General features: G+C 38.3%; 1 protein-coding gene across 1 annotated transcript; it reads right to left on the bottom strand.

Annotated features, from left to right (window-relative positions):
* Positions 1 to 499: 499 nt before the first annotated feature.
* LOC129217287 (uncharacterized) lies at positions 500 to 3,012 on the bottom strand. The gene is made up of 2 exons (XM_054851565.1): positions 1,132 to 3,012; positions 500 to 535 (listed from the first exon to the last, which is right to left on the bottom strand). Exons 1-2 carry the CDS (start codon positions 3,010 to 3,012, stop codon positions 500 to 502), a joined length of 1,917 nt encoding a protein of 638 aa, XP_054707540.1.
* Between the last annotated feature and the right edge of the window lie 13,406 nt (positions 3,013 to 16,418).

Genomic DNA, 16,418 nt, shown 5'->3' on the forward strand with positions numbered 1-16,418 from the left:
TAAAAGTGTTTCAAATTCTTCATAGGTTAATTTTATATCCCCAACAACACGTTTTAAATGAAATTTTGTAGATTTTATGCCTGCCTCCCAGAGACCACCCATGTGTGGAGCTCCTGGAACATTTAAATGCCAATTAATACCCTTTTCAGATAAAAAATTATTAATATTTTCATTGTAACTCTTAGTCTTAGCGAGCTTTTCAAATTCCATGAGTTTACGTTTTGCGCCAATAAAGTTAGAACCACAATCACTATATATGTCACTGCATTTCCCTCTGTGAGAAATAAAACGTTTCAGAGCTGCAATGAACGCGTCTGCTGAAAGATCAGTAACTAACTCTAAGTGAATAGCTCTAGTGATAAAACAAACAAAAAGAGCAATGTATGTCTTGAATGTTTTAGAGCCTCGTCCTTTAGCTGCTTTGATTTGGAACGGGCCTGCATAATCTACACCACAACGAGAAAATGTAGGAGCAGGAGAAATGCGTGTGGGTGGCAAATCACTCATCATTTGATTGGTTACAGTTGCTCGAATTCTGCAACATTTAACACACTTTCTTATAAAATGCCTAATGATATCCTTAGCACCAATAATCCAGAACTGTTCTTGAATACATGATAGTAAAAGTTGTGTACCAGCATGCAATAGATTTAGATGATAGTGTTTAATAATAAGATCAGTTAAAATATGTTTCTTTGGAAGTAAGATGGGATGTTTTTGGCTGTATGCGACGTTTGCATGTCGCAAGCGGCCGCCCACCCTCAAAATTCCTGAAGCATCGAGATAAGGATTGAGAGCTAAAATTTTGCTTCTACAAGATAAAGTTTGATTTTTGCTAAGTGCATTGATCTCATTAATAAACTCTGAATTTTGTACAAGTTTAATTAAAACACACATAGCATTATTAATTTCTATTGTCTTTAAAAATCCAGAAATCTTATTACGTGAATTTTTACAGTTGTGAATGAATCTTAAGCAAAGAGCTACAACACGTTTAAGGGTAGAAAGGGATGAATAACGGTTAAACAAAGTATTAACTTCTGATGTATTATTGATTGCAGTTGTTGATTGTATCGTATGCAAACGTTCCTCTGGCACAGGCTCTGGGATTGGAGGTGTTGGTGCACTTACCTGTAGAGGCATAGGTTCATGTAAAAAACTTGGTCCTGTAAACCATGATGAACTCAGTAGCGCTGATGATGACATGCCACGGCTGGCGTGATCAGCTGGGTTTAATTCACTACTTACGAAGAACCACTGGGTCGGTGATGAGAGATTTTGGATTTTAGCCACCCTGTTGGCTACAAAGGTTTTCCACTTGCTTGAGTGAGATGCTAACCAAGAAAGAACAATATTAGAGTCTGTATAGAACTGCGTGTGTGCTATGTTGGTATTCAATGCTTTGCAGGTAAAATCCATTAATTTTGTGAGTAATAGAGCACCGCAAAGTTCCAACCTTGGAATGGAAACGGTTTTGAGTGGAGCTACTCTGGTTTTTGATATTACGAGCTGCACATTTGTTTTTTCATTCTCTTCAGTAGTACAGGAGTAAATAACTGCTGCGTACGCTTTTTCCGATGCATCACTGAAGCCGAATAATTTGAGTTCATTGCTATCACCAGTCGACAAAAATCTTGGAATTTCGATATCTTTTACAGACATCATGTCTTCTGCAAGTTCTGTCCATTCGCGTGCGATGTCTGGGGGAACGTTTTCATCCCATTGCACTTGATATTTCCACATTTTTTGCATCATGATTTTAGATTTGATTGTGATGGGTGACAACCATCCAAGAGGGTCAAATGTTCTGGCGATGGTTGAAAGAAGTGTTCGTTTTGTCAAAGTACTTTCTAGAGGTGTGGTGTTTACTTTGAACCGGAATGTGTCTGATGCTGGATGCCACAGGACACCTAATGTTTTGACAGTCTCATCACTATCTATGTTCAACGCGGTCTTTGAAGAACGTAAATCTGAATCAATCGAATTTATGAGCTCTTCACTGTTGGATGCCCATTTTCGTAGAATGAAGCCTGCACTTGATAGCATGTGCATCAATTGTTTCTGCAATTCAATAGCTTCTGAGATTGACTTGGCTCCAGACATTAAATCGTCAACGTAGAAGTCCATGATGGCTGCTTTGGAGGCCATTGGAAATTGATCTGCTTCTTCCACTGCCAATTGTTGTAGACATCTAACAGCAAGGTACGGTGCTGAAGCTGTGCCGTATGCTATTCTTGTTAGACGAAAATCTTGAATTGGCTCCAACGATGAATTGCGCCAGACTATTCTCTGAAAGTCTGCGTCTTGTAGGATAATTTGTCTGTACATTTTTTCTATGTCTGCAGTCATCGCTATCTTGTAAGTTGGAAAGCGAAGAAGTAATGTAGTGAGATCACTTTGTAGCTGTGGTCCCACCATTAAATTGTCATTAAGAGATATACCGCTGGATGATTTTGCAGAACCATCAAAAACAACCCGAAATTTATCTCCGGTTTTATTGGGAACTGCGTGGTGAGGGAGATAAAAGCTGGAAGTTGCCGGAACATCAATTTCGTTGTCTGGAATTAGTTCCATATGTTTTAAGTCCTGATAATCTTGCATGAATTTGTGGTAATGTTTTGAGAGGGATTGATTTTTAACAAACCTACGTTCTATTTGTTGTAGCCTATGCACGGCTATGTCTCGAGATGATCCGAGTTCATCGATTGTTTCACAGAACGGTAGTTTCACCACAAATCTGCCAGTAGAATCACGGGAGAATGTTTGTTTAAAATGGTTCTCACATGCGGCTTCCTCTTCCGTATAAAGATTTGTTTCTGAAATTTCTTCCAATTTCCAGAACTTGTCTAGCTCATACTCAATGGCATTATACTCGAAACTTGCATGATTGGAAATTACAGTTTGTGATTTGGAATTTGACTTGCTTTCAGTTTTTCCTAGAATCACCCATCCGAAAATGGATTCTAGAGCGACTAATGATTGTCCTGGGACTTTTGTCTGTCCGCTAAGCATTATTTCATTAAATACATCTGCACCCAGCAGTATGTCTATAGGGCCCGGTTGATGGCAATTTTTGTCTGCCAGTTGTAAGTGTTTGAAATTACTTAAGACGGATGCATCCACTTGATATTGGGGAAGGTCACAAGTTATTTTAGGTATAATGAACGCTTCTGCTGTGATAGTAGCATTTTTGTAAAATAGTGATGTGATTTGTATTTGAACTGAACCTGTAACTTTGCCCACTTTCTGTGAACTCAAGCCATCTACGCTTATGTTTATTCGATTGCGTTTTAATCCCAGAAAATTTACACAACTTTCCCGGATAAATGTGCCTTGACTAGCAGAATCGATCAGCAGCCTGAAAGTGTGTGAAATGCCATTGATGTCTTTGACATAAACAACTGCAGTAGGTAATAGCACACATTGTGTGTTTGGAACAACTGTGCTATTGCTACTAATAATTGAAAGCATTTCATTTTCTGTTTGAGATTTTGTTTCATTTGTGTTTTTTGCGCACAATAATGTGTTATGTGGCTGAGAACAATTTTTGCAATTTCCCGCTCGACATTTTTCAATTCGATGAGTTTTATTTGATTTCAGACAATTAGCGCATAAGTTATTTCTTTTCACTACGTTCCATTTTTCCTTCAAGGGCAGCTCCAAAAAAGTGTTGCACTTAAATAATCCGAAATGAGACTCACTTTTACAGAAAACGCATGTGTTAGCAACCACTTGAGCTGAATGAACTGATTTATGGGTTTTCTGACTTCGAAAGGATCCCCCGCTCTCATAGTTTACATTGAATTTCTCCTTTCTGGCCTCCCTTAACGCTAAAGACGCTAAAGCATCTGCTCTGCTTAGTGTGAAAGATTTGAACTCATCGAATGAAGGAATTTTTTTCGCATGTTCTAACGTCCAAACGCGAAGTGTTTCTGAATCTAGTTTTCCTTTTAATAGGAAAATAATATTTGTATCCCAATGCTCGACAGGCTGTTTTAGGATTTTTAATGTATCTATGCATTGTGATGTAGTGTCAATTAATTTCCGTAACCCTGAGGCTGATTCCTGTTTTAATATAGGTTGAGAAATTAATTTGTTTAAAGCTGCATTTATGATTTCTGATTCGTTTTCATAACGATCAGTAAGCGCCTTCCACGCCCTTTCATAATTTTCATTTGAAATTTGAATCGATTGTAACAAAGTAGCTGCTTCACCCTTAACAGAAAGTTTAAGATACTGTAATTTTTGACAGTTACTTAATGATTGATTGTTTCCTACACTTGCTAAAAATAAATCACGAAATGAAATCCAATCAAGATAATTAGAAGTAAACACTGGTAACTCTACACGCGGAAGTTTTAAGCTTTTGACATCTGAATTTACTGTGTTTTGAGATATATTTAAATTAATGTCGTTAACAGTGTTATCGCTTACACATTTCTTTTGTTCATTTTTTAAAGTGATTTTTAACTCATCTAATTTTGAAAGCAATTCATGCATTTCTTGTTCATATTTATCAAATTCTGTGTCTAAACAAGTTGTTAGAATTTCATCATTTAAAGTATTTATCTCACTATCTAAAGAAATAGCACTATTTTCGAATACTTCTATATCAGACAGAGAAATACCCTTGACTTGCGAATTCTTTACTTGGGTAGTTAATCTAGTTAGCTTACCTTTTGTTATTTTTTTTCTCTTTAAAAGGGGCTCCATGTTAAGGACGTGACCTTCCTCAATGAGTGCGATGCTTGTTTCGTCTTTTGCTTTACTCGTTCAAGAGTGATGAATATGAACTGCTTGTTTTATAACAGTTTGCACGTTGACTGCTACACATCATCCTAAACTTGATTGACTATTGCTGTGGCTCGACGGACCATGTACGAACGATGGAAAGAGCAGCACGGGTTTTGAACAACTTTATTCGAAAGAAAAAACATCTACACTCAAGGTTACATCAATGTTGCTAGTTACGCGCGTGCGCACTGTTGCGTCGTTGCGCACTCTGGTGGTGGGTTGAATGAATTTAGGGCTGAACAAATGGAACAGTTTAGTAATGGAAAATTCAGCTAAGAGTGGTTCATTTTCTCTCTGTGGAATGTGCTTCTACTGCAATATGCAATCCACTTTAAGACTAAAAGGTTCAAGTTGCTATTACGTCTAAAATCAGACCCTCGTTTACTTGAATTTTATACAGGGAAAAATGGGAAAGCAAGTTCATTAGGGGTGTGTATAACCTGGATTCTGGCACTGTAAATAACTGTTATAGGTACTCTACAATTTGCCTGAATAATTGCAAAACTTCCAACAGGCAATGTTTTCCTGGCAAAAACTTAAAATTTTCTAAATGATCCTTTAGGTAAAGAATGGTGATGATGATTTTGGATGGGGAATAATAATCAACTACCAAAAGAAGACCCTGTCTATAGTAAGTATACATTCTTGTTATTGCAATGAGAAACTTTTAATGCTATCAAAAACAGTGGGGTGGTGTTGTGGGGAAAAGGGACCTTTAAAACAAACAAATTGACATTCATTAAATAAAACATTAAAAATTTTAAATAAATAGTAAGATTCTTCTTAGTTTTTCTGCACCACTTACAAATAATGGATTGTTTCACTTGGCTTTATTTATTTATTTATTTATTTTCATGCCTGCAAAAAACAGGAATGTGATAATGCATATCACATTTTTCACCCATTTGCATTTTTCCCATGTTTTCGGTCATTTGAATTGTTTTCTTCCCCCATTTTGTTGTTTTTTATTTTCTTGTGCATTCCACGTTTTCCCCGCGTTCCCCCGTTAAATTTCGCACACTTTACGATATCAAATATGTGACTTATTCACTTTTCCCATCGTTTAGCTTTTTGTCAATTTTTCAAGCGTCGATCCAATTTTTTGCATCTTCTTGTCGGCCATTAAAATGGCGTAGCGTCCCCTTCCCTTCGTTGTTTGGGCGGCAAACGCACTCATTGGTTCCCGCGCATTACCGCGTACCCGGATCTGATCGCTCATTTGCCGATTCATTTTTCCACCCCACTTCACTCTACTTGCTGCTCTCTGTCCGCTCGGTCGCAATTTTCTGCGGCTCCGGTTTTTGTTCTACGATGGCGATAATGAAGCATCGGTGCACGGCGTCAGGGGACGGCCGTTGCTCGCCGCGAAATTGTTAATGACCTCAACATGAGGTGAAAGTTTTATTTTTTCATATATGTTTAAAATATAATAATCAAGACCATTACTTCGTCGCAGCCGAAGATGAGAGCGTAGGTGATCCATCACCTGTTTGAATGATGGCGTCCGATGGCGGCACGCAGAGTGCACCTGAATCGTCCCCTTAAGTAACTACTTTTTCGATGATCTACATACCATCCTGGTCACGGCACCATTTTGTCATGATGCGCGCGATTAATTTTGCCAAATTATACGAAAACCAAAAAGATAACGATTTTAGGCCGTGGAAGTGGAAGCATCGCTATATCACATACACTGGCAAAGCAAAAGAAAAAAAAAGAGAAAAAAAAGAAAATTTTAAGTCCAGCTCCAATTTACCAACACTTTACACAACAAATTCATACATCATATATATTCAAATGCATAAAGAGTTGTAACATCCAAAAAAAACATGGGATACAGTTTTATACTATCGTCAAGGTAGAAAATGGGTAAGTCGAAGAAAATGAACTGTTTGCATTTTCTTTTTTTTTGTCATGATGCGCGCGATTAATTTTGCCAAATTATACGAAAACCAAAAAGATAACGATTTTAGGCCGTGGAAGTGGAAGCATCGCTGCCGCGCATAACCTCAGACCAACGACTGCCTTGAATGCCAAAGAACAAAAATTTAAAAGAGACTTACCCGGGGGTGGTGTTTGTTGACGATAGTAAACACAAAATTAATTACCACACATTCTTTATTCTACGTTACTTCAAAGCAGACATGAAGACAGGCATTAGGCATGGTGATCACCAGAACATTTCACACATAGTAAAAAAACAAATGCGAGGAATCCAGACTTAAGAGTTCAAAAAGAAAAGGCGGAGCTGGCAGGGGTTGCAAAGTTCGTTAACGGTCAAAAAAAAAAAAAACGTAGAGTTCTCGCGGAGGGTGGTGAATTATTTAATTGTAATGTACGGAGGACGGACAGTTCGCTATGAAGATGGTGGGGTGTAATTTAGGGATGGCATATGATGTGATAATGCATATCACATTTTTCACCCATTTGCATTTTTCCCATGTTTTCGGTCATTTGAATTGTTTTCTTCCCCCATTTTGTTGTTTTTTATTTTCTTGTGCATTCCACGTTTTCCCCGCGTTCCCCCGTTAAATTTCGCACACTTTACGATATCAAATATGTGACTTATTCACTTTTCCCATCGTTTAGCTTTTTGTCAATTTTTCAAGCGTCGATCCAATTTTTTGCATCTTCTTGTCGGCCATTAAAATGGCGTAGCGTCCCCTTCCCTTCGTTGTTTGGGCGGCAAACGCACTCATTGGTTCCCGCGCATCACCGCGTACCCGGATCTGATCGCTCATTTGCCGATTCATTTTTCCACCCCACTTCACTCTACTTGCTGCTCTCTGTCCGCTCGGTCGCAATTTTCTGCGGCTCCGGTTTTTGTTCTACGATGGCGATAATGAAGCATCGGTGCACGGCGTCAGGGGACGGCCGTTGCTCGCCGCGAAATTGTTAATGACCTCAACATGAGGTGAAAGTTTTATTTTTTCATATATGTTTAAAATATAATAATCAAGACCGTTACTTCGTCGCAGCCGAAGATGAGAGCGTAGGTGATCCATCACCTGTTTGAATGATGGCGTCCGATGGCGGCACGCAGAGTGCACCTGAATCGTCCCCTTAAGTAACTACTTTTTCGATGATCTACATACCATCCTGGTCACGGCACCATTTTGTCATGATGCGCGCGATTAATTTTGCCAAATTATACGAAAACCAAAAAGATAACGATTTTAGGCCGTGGAAGTGGAAGCATCGCTATATCACATACACTGGCAAAGCAAAAGAAAAAAAAAGAGAAAAAAAAGAAAATTTTAAGTCCAGCTCCAATTTACCAACACTTTACACAACAAATTCATACATCATATATATTCAAATGCATAAAGAGTTGTAACATCCAAAAAAAACATGGGATACAGTTTTATACTATCGTCAAGGTAGAAAATGGGTAAGTCGAAGAAAATGAACTGTTTGCATTTTCTTTTTTTTTGTCATGATGCGCGCGATTAATTTTGCCAAATTATACGAAAACCAAAAAGATAACGATTTTAGGCCGTGGAAGTGGAAGCATCGCTGCCGCGCATAACCTCAGACCAACGACTGCCTTGAATGCCAAAGAACAAAAATTTAAAAGAGACTTACCCGGGGGTGGTGTTTGTTGACGATAGTAAACACAAAATTAATTACCACACATTCTTTATTCTACGTTACTTCAAAGCAGACATGAAGACAGGCACTAGGCATGGTGATCACCAGAACATTTCACACATAGTAAAAAAACAAATGCGAGGAATCCAGACTTAAGAGTTCAAAAAGAAAAGGCGGAGCTGGCAGGGGTTGCAAAGTTCGTTAACGGTCAAAAAAAAAAAAAACGTAGAGTTCTCGCGGAGGGTGGTGAATTATTTAATTGTAATGTACGGAGGACGGACAGTTCGCTATGAAGATGGTGGGGTGTAATTTAGGGATGGCATATGATGTGATAATGCATATCACATTTTTCACCCATTTGCATGTTTTCGGTCATTTGAATTGTTTTCTTCCCCCATTTTGTTGTTTTTTATTTTCTTGGGCATTCCACGTTTTCCCCGCGTTCCCCCGTTAAATTTCGCACACTTTACGATATCAAATATGTGACTTATTCACTTTTCCCATCGTTTAGCTTTTTGTCAATTTTTCAAGCGTCGATCCTGTTGGCATAAATTAAAGTTAAGTTTAAAATCCAGAAGTTAAGATATTTAAACTAAGCCAACATTAACTGGCCGTGTAATGTCAAGTTGGAGACAAGCAAAAAACATGTTTCAGAAAAATACATTTATTAAATATGACTAGAATAACATCCCCATAAAATACACCCCCAAAATATCATAACAAAAGTGGTTCCAGAATATAAAGAAAAATGTCACCAAGATGTCGATGCAGTCACTTGCCACTCCGAAGGATCAGGTAGAAAACGCACAAAAGGTCCGCCGAATCACACTTCAGGAATATCCGGACTGAACAGGCAACATTACACAATACGTAGATCGGTAAACATCACAGGTAGACACGTGGAACTCACATCCCCGACATTTTAATTGGCCGGACACAACACAACAGGTTCTTCACCTGGACTCACTAATTCCAGGACTTGGACGATTAAACATCACATACCACAAAAACCCCCGCTAGCATCGCGGGGAAAAACCCCCCACACGTGAGCCGGACTAGGCTTCACGATCAGAACCAACCACTGGGGATCGTTGAAAGAAGAAAAACGAGAGCTGTCGCTTGCTGCCACTCGCCACAATATATATGTTTTATCAACCAATGAGATTCCATGCCTCGATGACGTCACCTACACTAACTTCTACTTCGACCATCACTCATTTGCATATTCCACTGCCGCGAATATTCGTACTCCTCTCCATAGCACGTGCGGTCAACAAGTGGAATTAATTCGAGTCGATCAGGTGACAACTCAACTTTTCTGAATCGACACATCGAGACATGCAATCTCCAATGGTTTCAGTAAACAGTCGCCATTAATTATGGCGTGGGGGAATCGTCGATTGAAGTGTTAGCACCAACTAGTTGACAGGTTCTACTTTTACCAGACTGGGCTTAAAGTAGGTACACTTAACTTTAAATTATTTTCTTTAAATTATCGGCTGTGGACCGAGAATAAAAACTAAATAAAATAAAATAATATTTTATGCTAACAAATTCCCCCCTTCTCGGTTACACAGCACGATACACTTCAAAACGACATGAAAACTGACATATTTCAAACAACAATTAAAAAAATTTTTAAACACTTTTGAGAAACATTGAAAAATTTACACATTTGAATATTAAACTTTTACATTTTCATAATTACCAAAAATGAGTTTGCACATTTTTTTCAATGTACCCCGAGTCAGAGGCTTGGTAAACGTATCCGCAGGATTTTCTGCGCTTTTCACATATTTTAATTCAAATGTATTTTCCTCTACTAAGTTTCTCAAAAAATGATATCTGACATCAATATGCTTTGTTCTGGAATTTTCTATAGGGGAATTTGAAAATTCTATTGCAGCTATATTGTCACAATTAATTACAGACCCGTTAAATTTATATCCAGCTATTTCAAAATGTGATGTTTCTTCTAAAATTCTTTTTAACCACACCACCTCTTTTGCTGCTTCTGTCAAAGATATATACTCAGCTTCCATGGTGGACAATGAAACACACTTTTGTTTAAATGTTCGCCAGATAATAGGTACTTTGTCAATGTAAATAATAATTCCCCCCATCGAAATCCTATCGTCCCTATTTGCAGCATAGTCTGAGTCAGAAAAACCATTGATTTTAATTTCATTTATTGCAGATAGACTTAATTTATAATAATTTGTATATTTTAAATAACCTAAAAGTCTTAATAAACACTGCCAATGTCTTTTACCCGGATTTGCTTGAAATTGAGATAATAAATTAACTGTATATGCAATATCCGGTCTAGTTTTCCCTGCTATATAGGACAAACATCCCAATAAATTGCGATAAGGTACTTTCTCCATTTCTTTTATTTCTTGGTCCGTTTTTGGACAATCACCTAAAGACAAAATTGTACCTTTCGCTATTGGGAGGGTCGAGTATGGGTATTGATACTTTTCAAAATTTTCACAAACTGTCTTAATATAAGAATTTTGGTGTATAAAAATTCCCCCATTTATTTCTTCAAATTCTACCCCCAATAATTTTTTAGTTCTCCCTAATTCTTTAATATCGTAATGTTTTGATAAATCCTGAATTGTTTCCTGAATTATGATTTCATTTTTTCCAAAAATTATTATATCATCTACATACATCAATAAAAACACATTTCTGTTTCTTGTATAGACACAGTTACTACATTTAAATTTCAAAAAATTTAGACCTTGGAGAACCCTATCAATTTCCAGGTACCAATTTCTCCCCGATTGATGGAGACCATATAGCGATTTCTTTAGACGGCATACCCAGTCTTCTTTTCCCGGGATTACAAAACCCTGTGGTTGTCGCATATAGATTTCTTCATGCAAATCAGCATAAAGATATGCGTTTTTTACGTCTAATTGAAAATGGCTCCAACCCAGGAATATCACCAGAATTGAGAAAAACATTCTTATCAGGGAGAAATTGATAACTGGGGAGAAAACCTGAGAATACGATTCACCTGCCACCTGCCTGTTTCCCATCGCAACCAATCTGCTTTTAAATCTGGCAATTTCCCCTTTAGCATTCCTCTTCAAGTCATAGACCCACTTATTACCAAGTACTGGTTTACCAACTGGCTGGGGAACTAACTGCCACACCCCCCTTTCTTGAATCACTTTCATTTCTTCTGACATGGCTTCTTGCCAATGTTTTACTTCTGGGGTTTTCAAGCATTGATTATAGTTTTGTGGAATTAGCACTTCTGACAAATTTGCCTCTGGCTCGGGTTCCATTTGTTCCTTAGGAGAATTAAAAATATCAAACAAAGGATTATAAGGTACATTTTTACTTTTGAAATCAAATAGTTCAGGATTGTAAACAATGTTATTCTTCTTACAATATTTTTCTACATCATTGGGTGACCTTAACCTGGTTTTATTTCCCTTTTCATAGTAATAGATATCAGTACGGTCCCCTTTCTTTCTTTTTACCGCATCCCTCACCCATTCAATTTCCTCACAAGGGGTGGGAGCCTTTCTTTCATCTATCTCTTTATCTAAGAGAACTTCACTAATAGGTTTAATAAAAGAATAATCATCATCATTGTCTACATTCCCATTCAAGTTTGATTTCCCCCAAATTAAATTTTCCCTGAAGACCACATTAATAGTTTCAAAAATTTTCTTTAGCTCTGGGTCCCAAATTCTGTACCCTTTTGCTTGGGTTGCGTAGCCCACCATTATGCCTTTCTTACTTCTCGAGTCAAATTTCTTTAGGTTTTGTTTTTGCATGCCTCTGTAGGCAATACTTCCAAACCTCCGGAAATGCCTTACTGAAGGCCTGTTTCCCCAGAACAGCTCAAATGGGGTTTTCCCCCTTTCTTTTAGGACTGTTCTATTCCTAACATAATTAAAGCATAAGGCGGCTTCCGCCCAAAATTCTTCCCTTAGTCCAGAGTCTTTCAGCATTGCCCTAACCCCATTCATTAATGTCAAATTGTATCTTTCTACTACCCCGTTCTGTTCGGGAGTATAAGGGTTGGTTCTTTCTATGCTGATGCCTTCTTTAATTAAGTGGGTCTCAAAATTAGAATTTGTGAATTCCCTCCCATTATCAGACCTTATGGCCAAAATTTTCTTGTTGAGGGCTCTCTCTACATGCCTCTGGTATCTAAGGAAATATCCAAAAGCTTCATCTTTTGACTTTAGAAAGTAAATAGTGGACTTCCTTGAGAAATCATCAATTATGGAAAAAATATATCTTTTCCCCCCTAGTGACTCCACCGGAAATGGCCCTGCTAGATCCATGAAAAGAAGCTCAAGTTGTCTTTTAGACCTTATCCCTGGAGTGGGCTTAAATGAACACCTTCTTTTCTTTGCAATAATACAAGGCTCACAATCTGGCCGGTTTCTACTTTTTATATTAAGTCCTTTGACACAGTTCTTCTTTTCAGTTTCCAAGATACTGTCATAATTAATATGGCAAAACCGTTCATGCCACAACTCCAGGTCTAATCCTTTGACCTCGGTTACATTTACATTTGCTGGTGAGTCACTACTTTGATTACTTAAAAATGAAGTGGGTTTTACAAAATACAATTTATCAATTAAAAATGCAGAAAAAAGTTTGATACCATCATTATTAAAAATACATATTTTACCAGGATACCACCTTAATGAAAAACCAAGACTGTCTATCCTGGATCCGGAAAGCAAATTTCGTCTAAGTGTTGGAGCATAATAGACCTCATTCAATGTGATGGTTACTAGCTTACCATCTGTTTTAATTTCGAAAACAATTTTCCCTACCCCCTCGACTTGACTATTTACATTGCCCACAGCTACTTCCATTTTTGTATTTTTAACAGGCCTCAATTCACAAAACAAGTCCCTATCTTTACAGAAATGTGCCGTGGCACCTGTATCCAGTAAAAATACTGGTATTTCCTCCTTCAAATTTGTGTTGTTGGCCTGCACTCCTGATATTTTACTGATGGTGCAAAACATTCCAGCCTTAGGGGGATTACTTTGTTTGACAAAATTACGATTACCTTTATTTTGATTAGTTGGTTTTCTGCTCCAACACCGAGCCGAAATATGCCCCTTTTTCCCACATGTGAAGCAAACTCTCGTTTTAAATTTATTTACATTTTCAACTTTCCGCCCAGTCTGGTGTTTATTCTGAACTGAAAAAGCATTAACACTTGAACTACTATTTCCAAAATTTTCATTTCCTAAAATTTTAATCTCCCCTCTTCTGCTAAAAGTTCATCCAAAACATTTGAAAAGTTAAATTTACTTTCATCCCATCTATAAATATTTTGTACTATTCCCCTAAAATTTTGATCTAAACTACGTATTAGTTGAAATCCCTTTAATTTCTCATCCATTTTATAGCCATTCTCCTCCAACTGTCGGAGCAAACACTTCAATCGAGCCGCGAACATTCCAATAGTTTCTTTTTCATTAATTCTGCTAGAAAAAAACTCCTCCCACAATCCGGCAACACGGGCTAAAGACGGAGGTTCAAAATTCAATTTCAATGACGTCCATACTGCATATGGATCGTCTAAATCATCTATTAGTTGTTTTAACTCATCCTCTATGTTGAGGTAAATAATCGCCACTGCTTGGCCCCTCCGTTTCTTTATTTCTGCCGAAATACCTTCTTCTAATTTTGTTTGGGTTAATTCCCATAAATCTCTTTCTATCAGTACCATTTTCATATTTTTCGACCATGTTGCCCAATTGCAGGAGTTAAGTTTCTTAATGTTTCGATAGTCCCTTTCCATTATTCTGAAAACTTTTGCAAATTTGTCTCCAACCAAAATGACATTCGACCACGCTCTGCTACCACTTTGTTGGCATAAATTAAAGTTAAGTTTAAAATCCAGAAGTTAAGATATTTAAACTAAGCCAACATTAACTGGCCGTGTAATGTCAAGTTGGAGACAAGCAAAAAACATGTTTCAGAAAAATACATTTATTAAATATGACTAGAATAACATCCCCATAAAATACACCCCCAAAATATCATAACAAAAGTGGTTCCAGAATATAAAGAAAAATGTCACCAAGATGTCGATGCAGTCACTTGCCACTCCGAAGGATCAGGTAGAAAACGCACAAAAGGTCCGCCGAATCACACTTCAGGAATGTCCGGACTGAACAGGCAACATTACACAATACGTAGATCGGTAAACATCACAGGTAGACACGTGGAACTCACATCCCCGACATTTTAATTGGCCGGACACAACACAACAGGTTCTTCACCTGGACTCACTAATTCCAGGACTTGGACGATTAAACATCACATACCACAAAAACCCCCGCTAGCATCGCGGGGAAAAACCCCCCACACGTGAGCCGGACTAGGCTTCACGATCAGAACCAACCACTGGGGATCGTTGAAAGAAGAAAAACGAGAGCTGTCGCTTGCTGCCACTCGCCACAATATATATGTTTTATCAACCAATGAGATTCCATGCCTCGATGACGTCACCTACACTAACTTCTACTTCGACCATCACTCATTTGCATATTCCACTGCCGCGAATATTCGTACTCCTCTCCATAGCACGTGCGGTCAACAAGTGGAATTAATTCGAGTCGATCAGGTGACAACTCAACTTTTCTGAATCGACACATCGAGACATGCAATCTCCAATGGTTTCAGTAAACAGTCGCCATTAATTATGGCGTGGGGGAATCGTCGATTGAAGTGTTAGCACCAACTAGTTGACAGGTTCTACTTTTACCAGACTGGGCTTAAAGTAGGTACACTTAACTTTAAATTATTTTCTTTAAATTATCGGCTGTGGACCGAGAATAAAAACTAAATAAAATAAAATAATATTTTATGCTAACAGATCCAATTTTTTGCATCTTCTTGTCGGCCATTAAAATGGCGTAGCGTCCCCTTCCCTTCGTTGTTTGGGCGGCAAACGCACTCATTGGTTCCCGCGCATCACCGCGTACCCGGATCTGATCGCTCATTTGCCGATTCATTTTTCCACCCCACTTCACTCTACTTGCTGCTCTCTGTCCGCTCGGTCGCAATTTTCTGCGGCTCCGGTTTTTGTTCTACGATGGCGATAATGAAGCATCGGTGCACGGCGTCAGGGGACGGCCGTTGCTCGCCGCGAAATTGTTAATGACCTCAACATGAGGTGAAAGTTTTATTTTTTCATATATGTTTAAAATATAATAATCAAGACCGTTACTTCGTCGCAGCCGAAGATGAGAGCGTAGGTGATCCATCACCTGTTTGAATGATGGCGTCCGATGGCGGCACGCAGAGTGCACCTGAATCGTCCCCTTAAGTAACTACTTTTTCGATGATCTACATACCATGAGGTGACGGCATGGATCCGCAATTACCTTGAAAGTATCCTGATTCCTTTTTAAGCGTGTGACGAGCTCAACATTGTCACCATGGAGATTACAGCCTGCACCATTTTCGTCTCAACGTACATCGGCCTGCAACGGGCATTTTAGCCATATGCCATCCCTAAATTACACCCTACCATCTTCATAGCAAACTGTCCGTCCTCCGTACATTACAATTAAATAATTCACCACCCTCCGCGAGAACTCTACGTTTTTTTTTTTTTTGACCGTTAACGAACTTTGCAACCCCTGCCAGCTCCGCCTTTTCTTTTTGAACTCTTAAGTCTGGATTCCTCGCATTTGTTTTTTTACTATGTGTGAAATGTTCTGGTGATCACCATGCCTAGTGCCTGTCTTCATGTCTGCTTTGAAGTAACGTAGAATAAAGAATGTGTGGTAATTAATTTTGTGTTTACTATCGTCAACAAACACCACCCCCGGGTAAGTCTCTTTTAAATTTTTGTTCTTTGGCATTCAAGGCAGTCGTTGGTCTGAGGTTATGCGCGGCAGCGATGCTTCCACTTCCACGGCCTAAAATCGTTATCTTTTTGGTTTTCGTATAATTTGGCAAAATTAATCGCGCGCATCATGACAAGGAAGTTAAAAAAAATAATAATACTCCAAAAGTTTGTTTAA

This window comes from Uloborus diversus, chromosome 1, assembly GCF_026930045.1.
Source record: "Uloborus diversus isolate 005 chromosome 1, Udiv.v.3.1, whole genome shotgun sequence".
In the NCBI taxonomy this organism is placed as follows: domain Eukaryota; kingdom Metazoa; phylum Arthropoda; class Arachnida; order Araneae; family Uloboridae; genus Uloborus; species Uloborus diversus.

Excerpts from the sequence above, each read along its gene's own strand:
- LOC129217287 (XM_054851565.1), bottom strand. The coding sequence starts at position 3,012 with ATGCTTAGCGGACAGACAAAAGTCCCAGGACAATCATTAGTCGCTCTA. Across the intron at positions 536-1,131 it reads ATGAACCTATGCCTCTACAG|AATTCGAGCAACTGTAACCA; the intron begins GTAAGTGCACCA and ends TAAATGTTGCAG.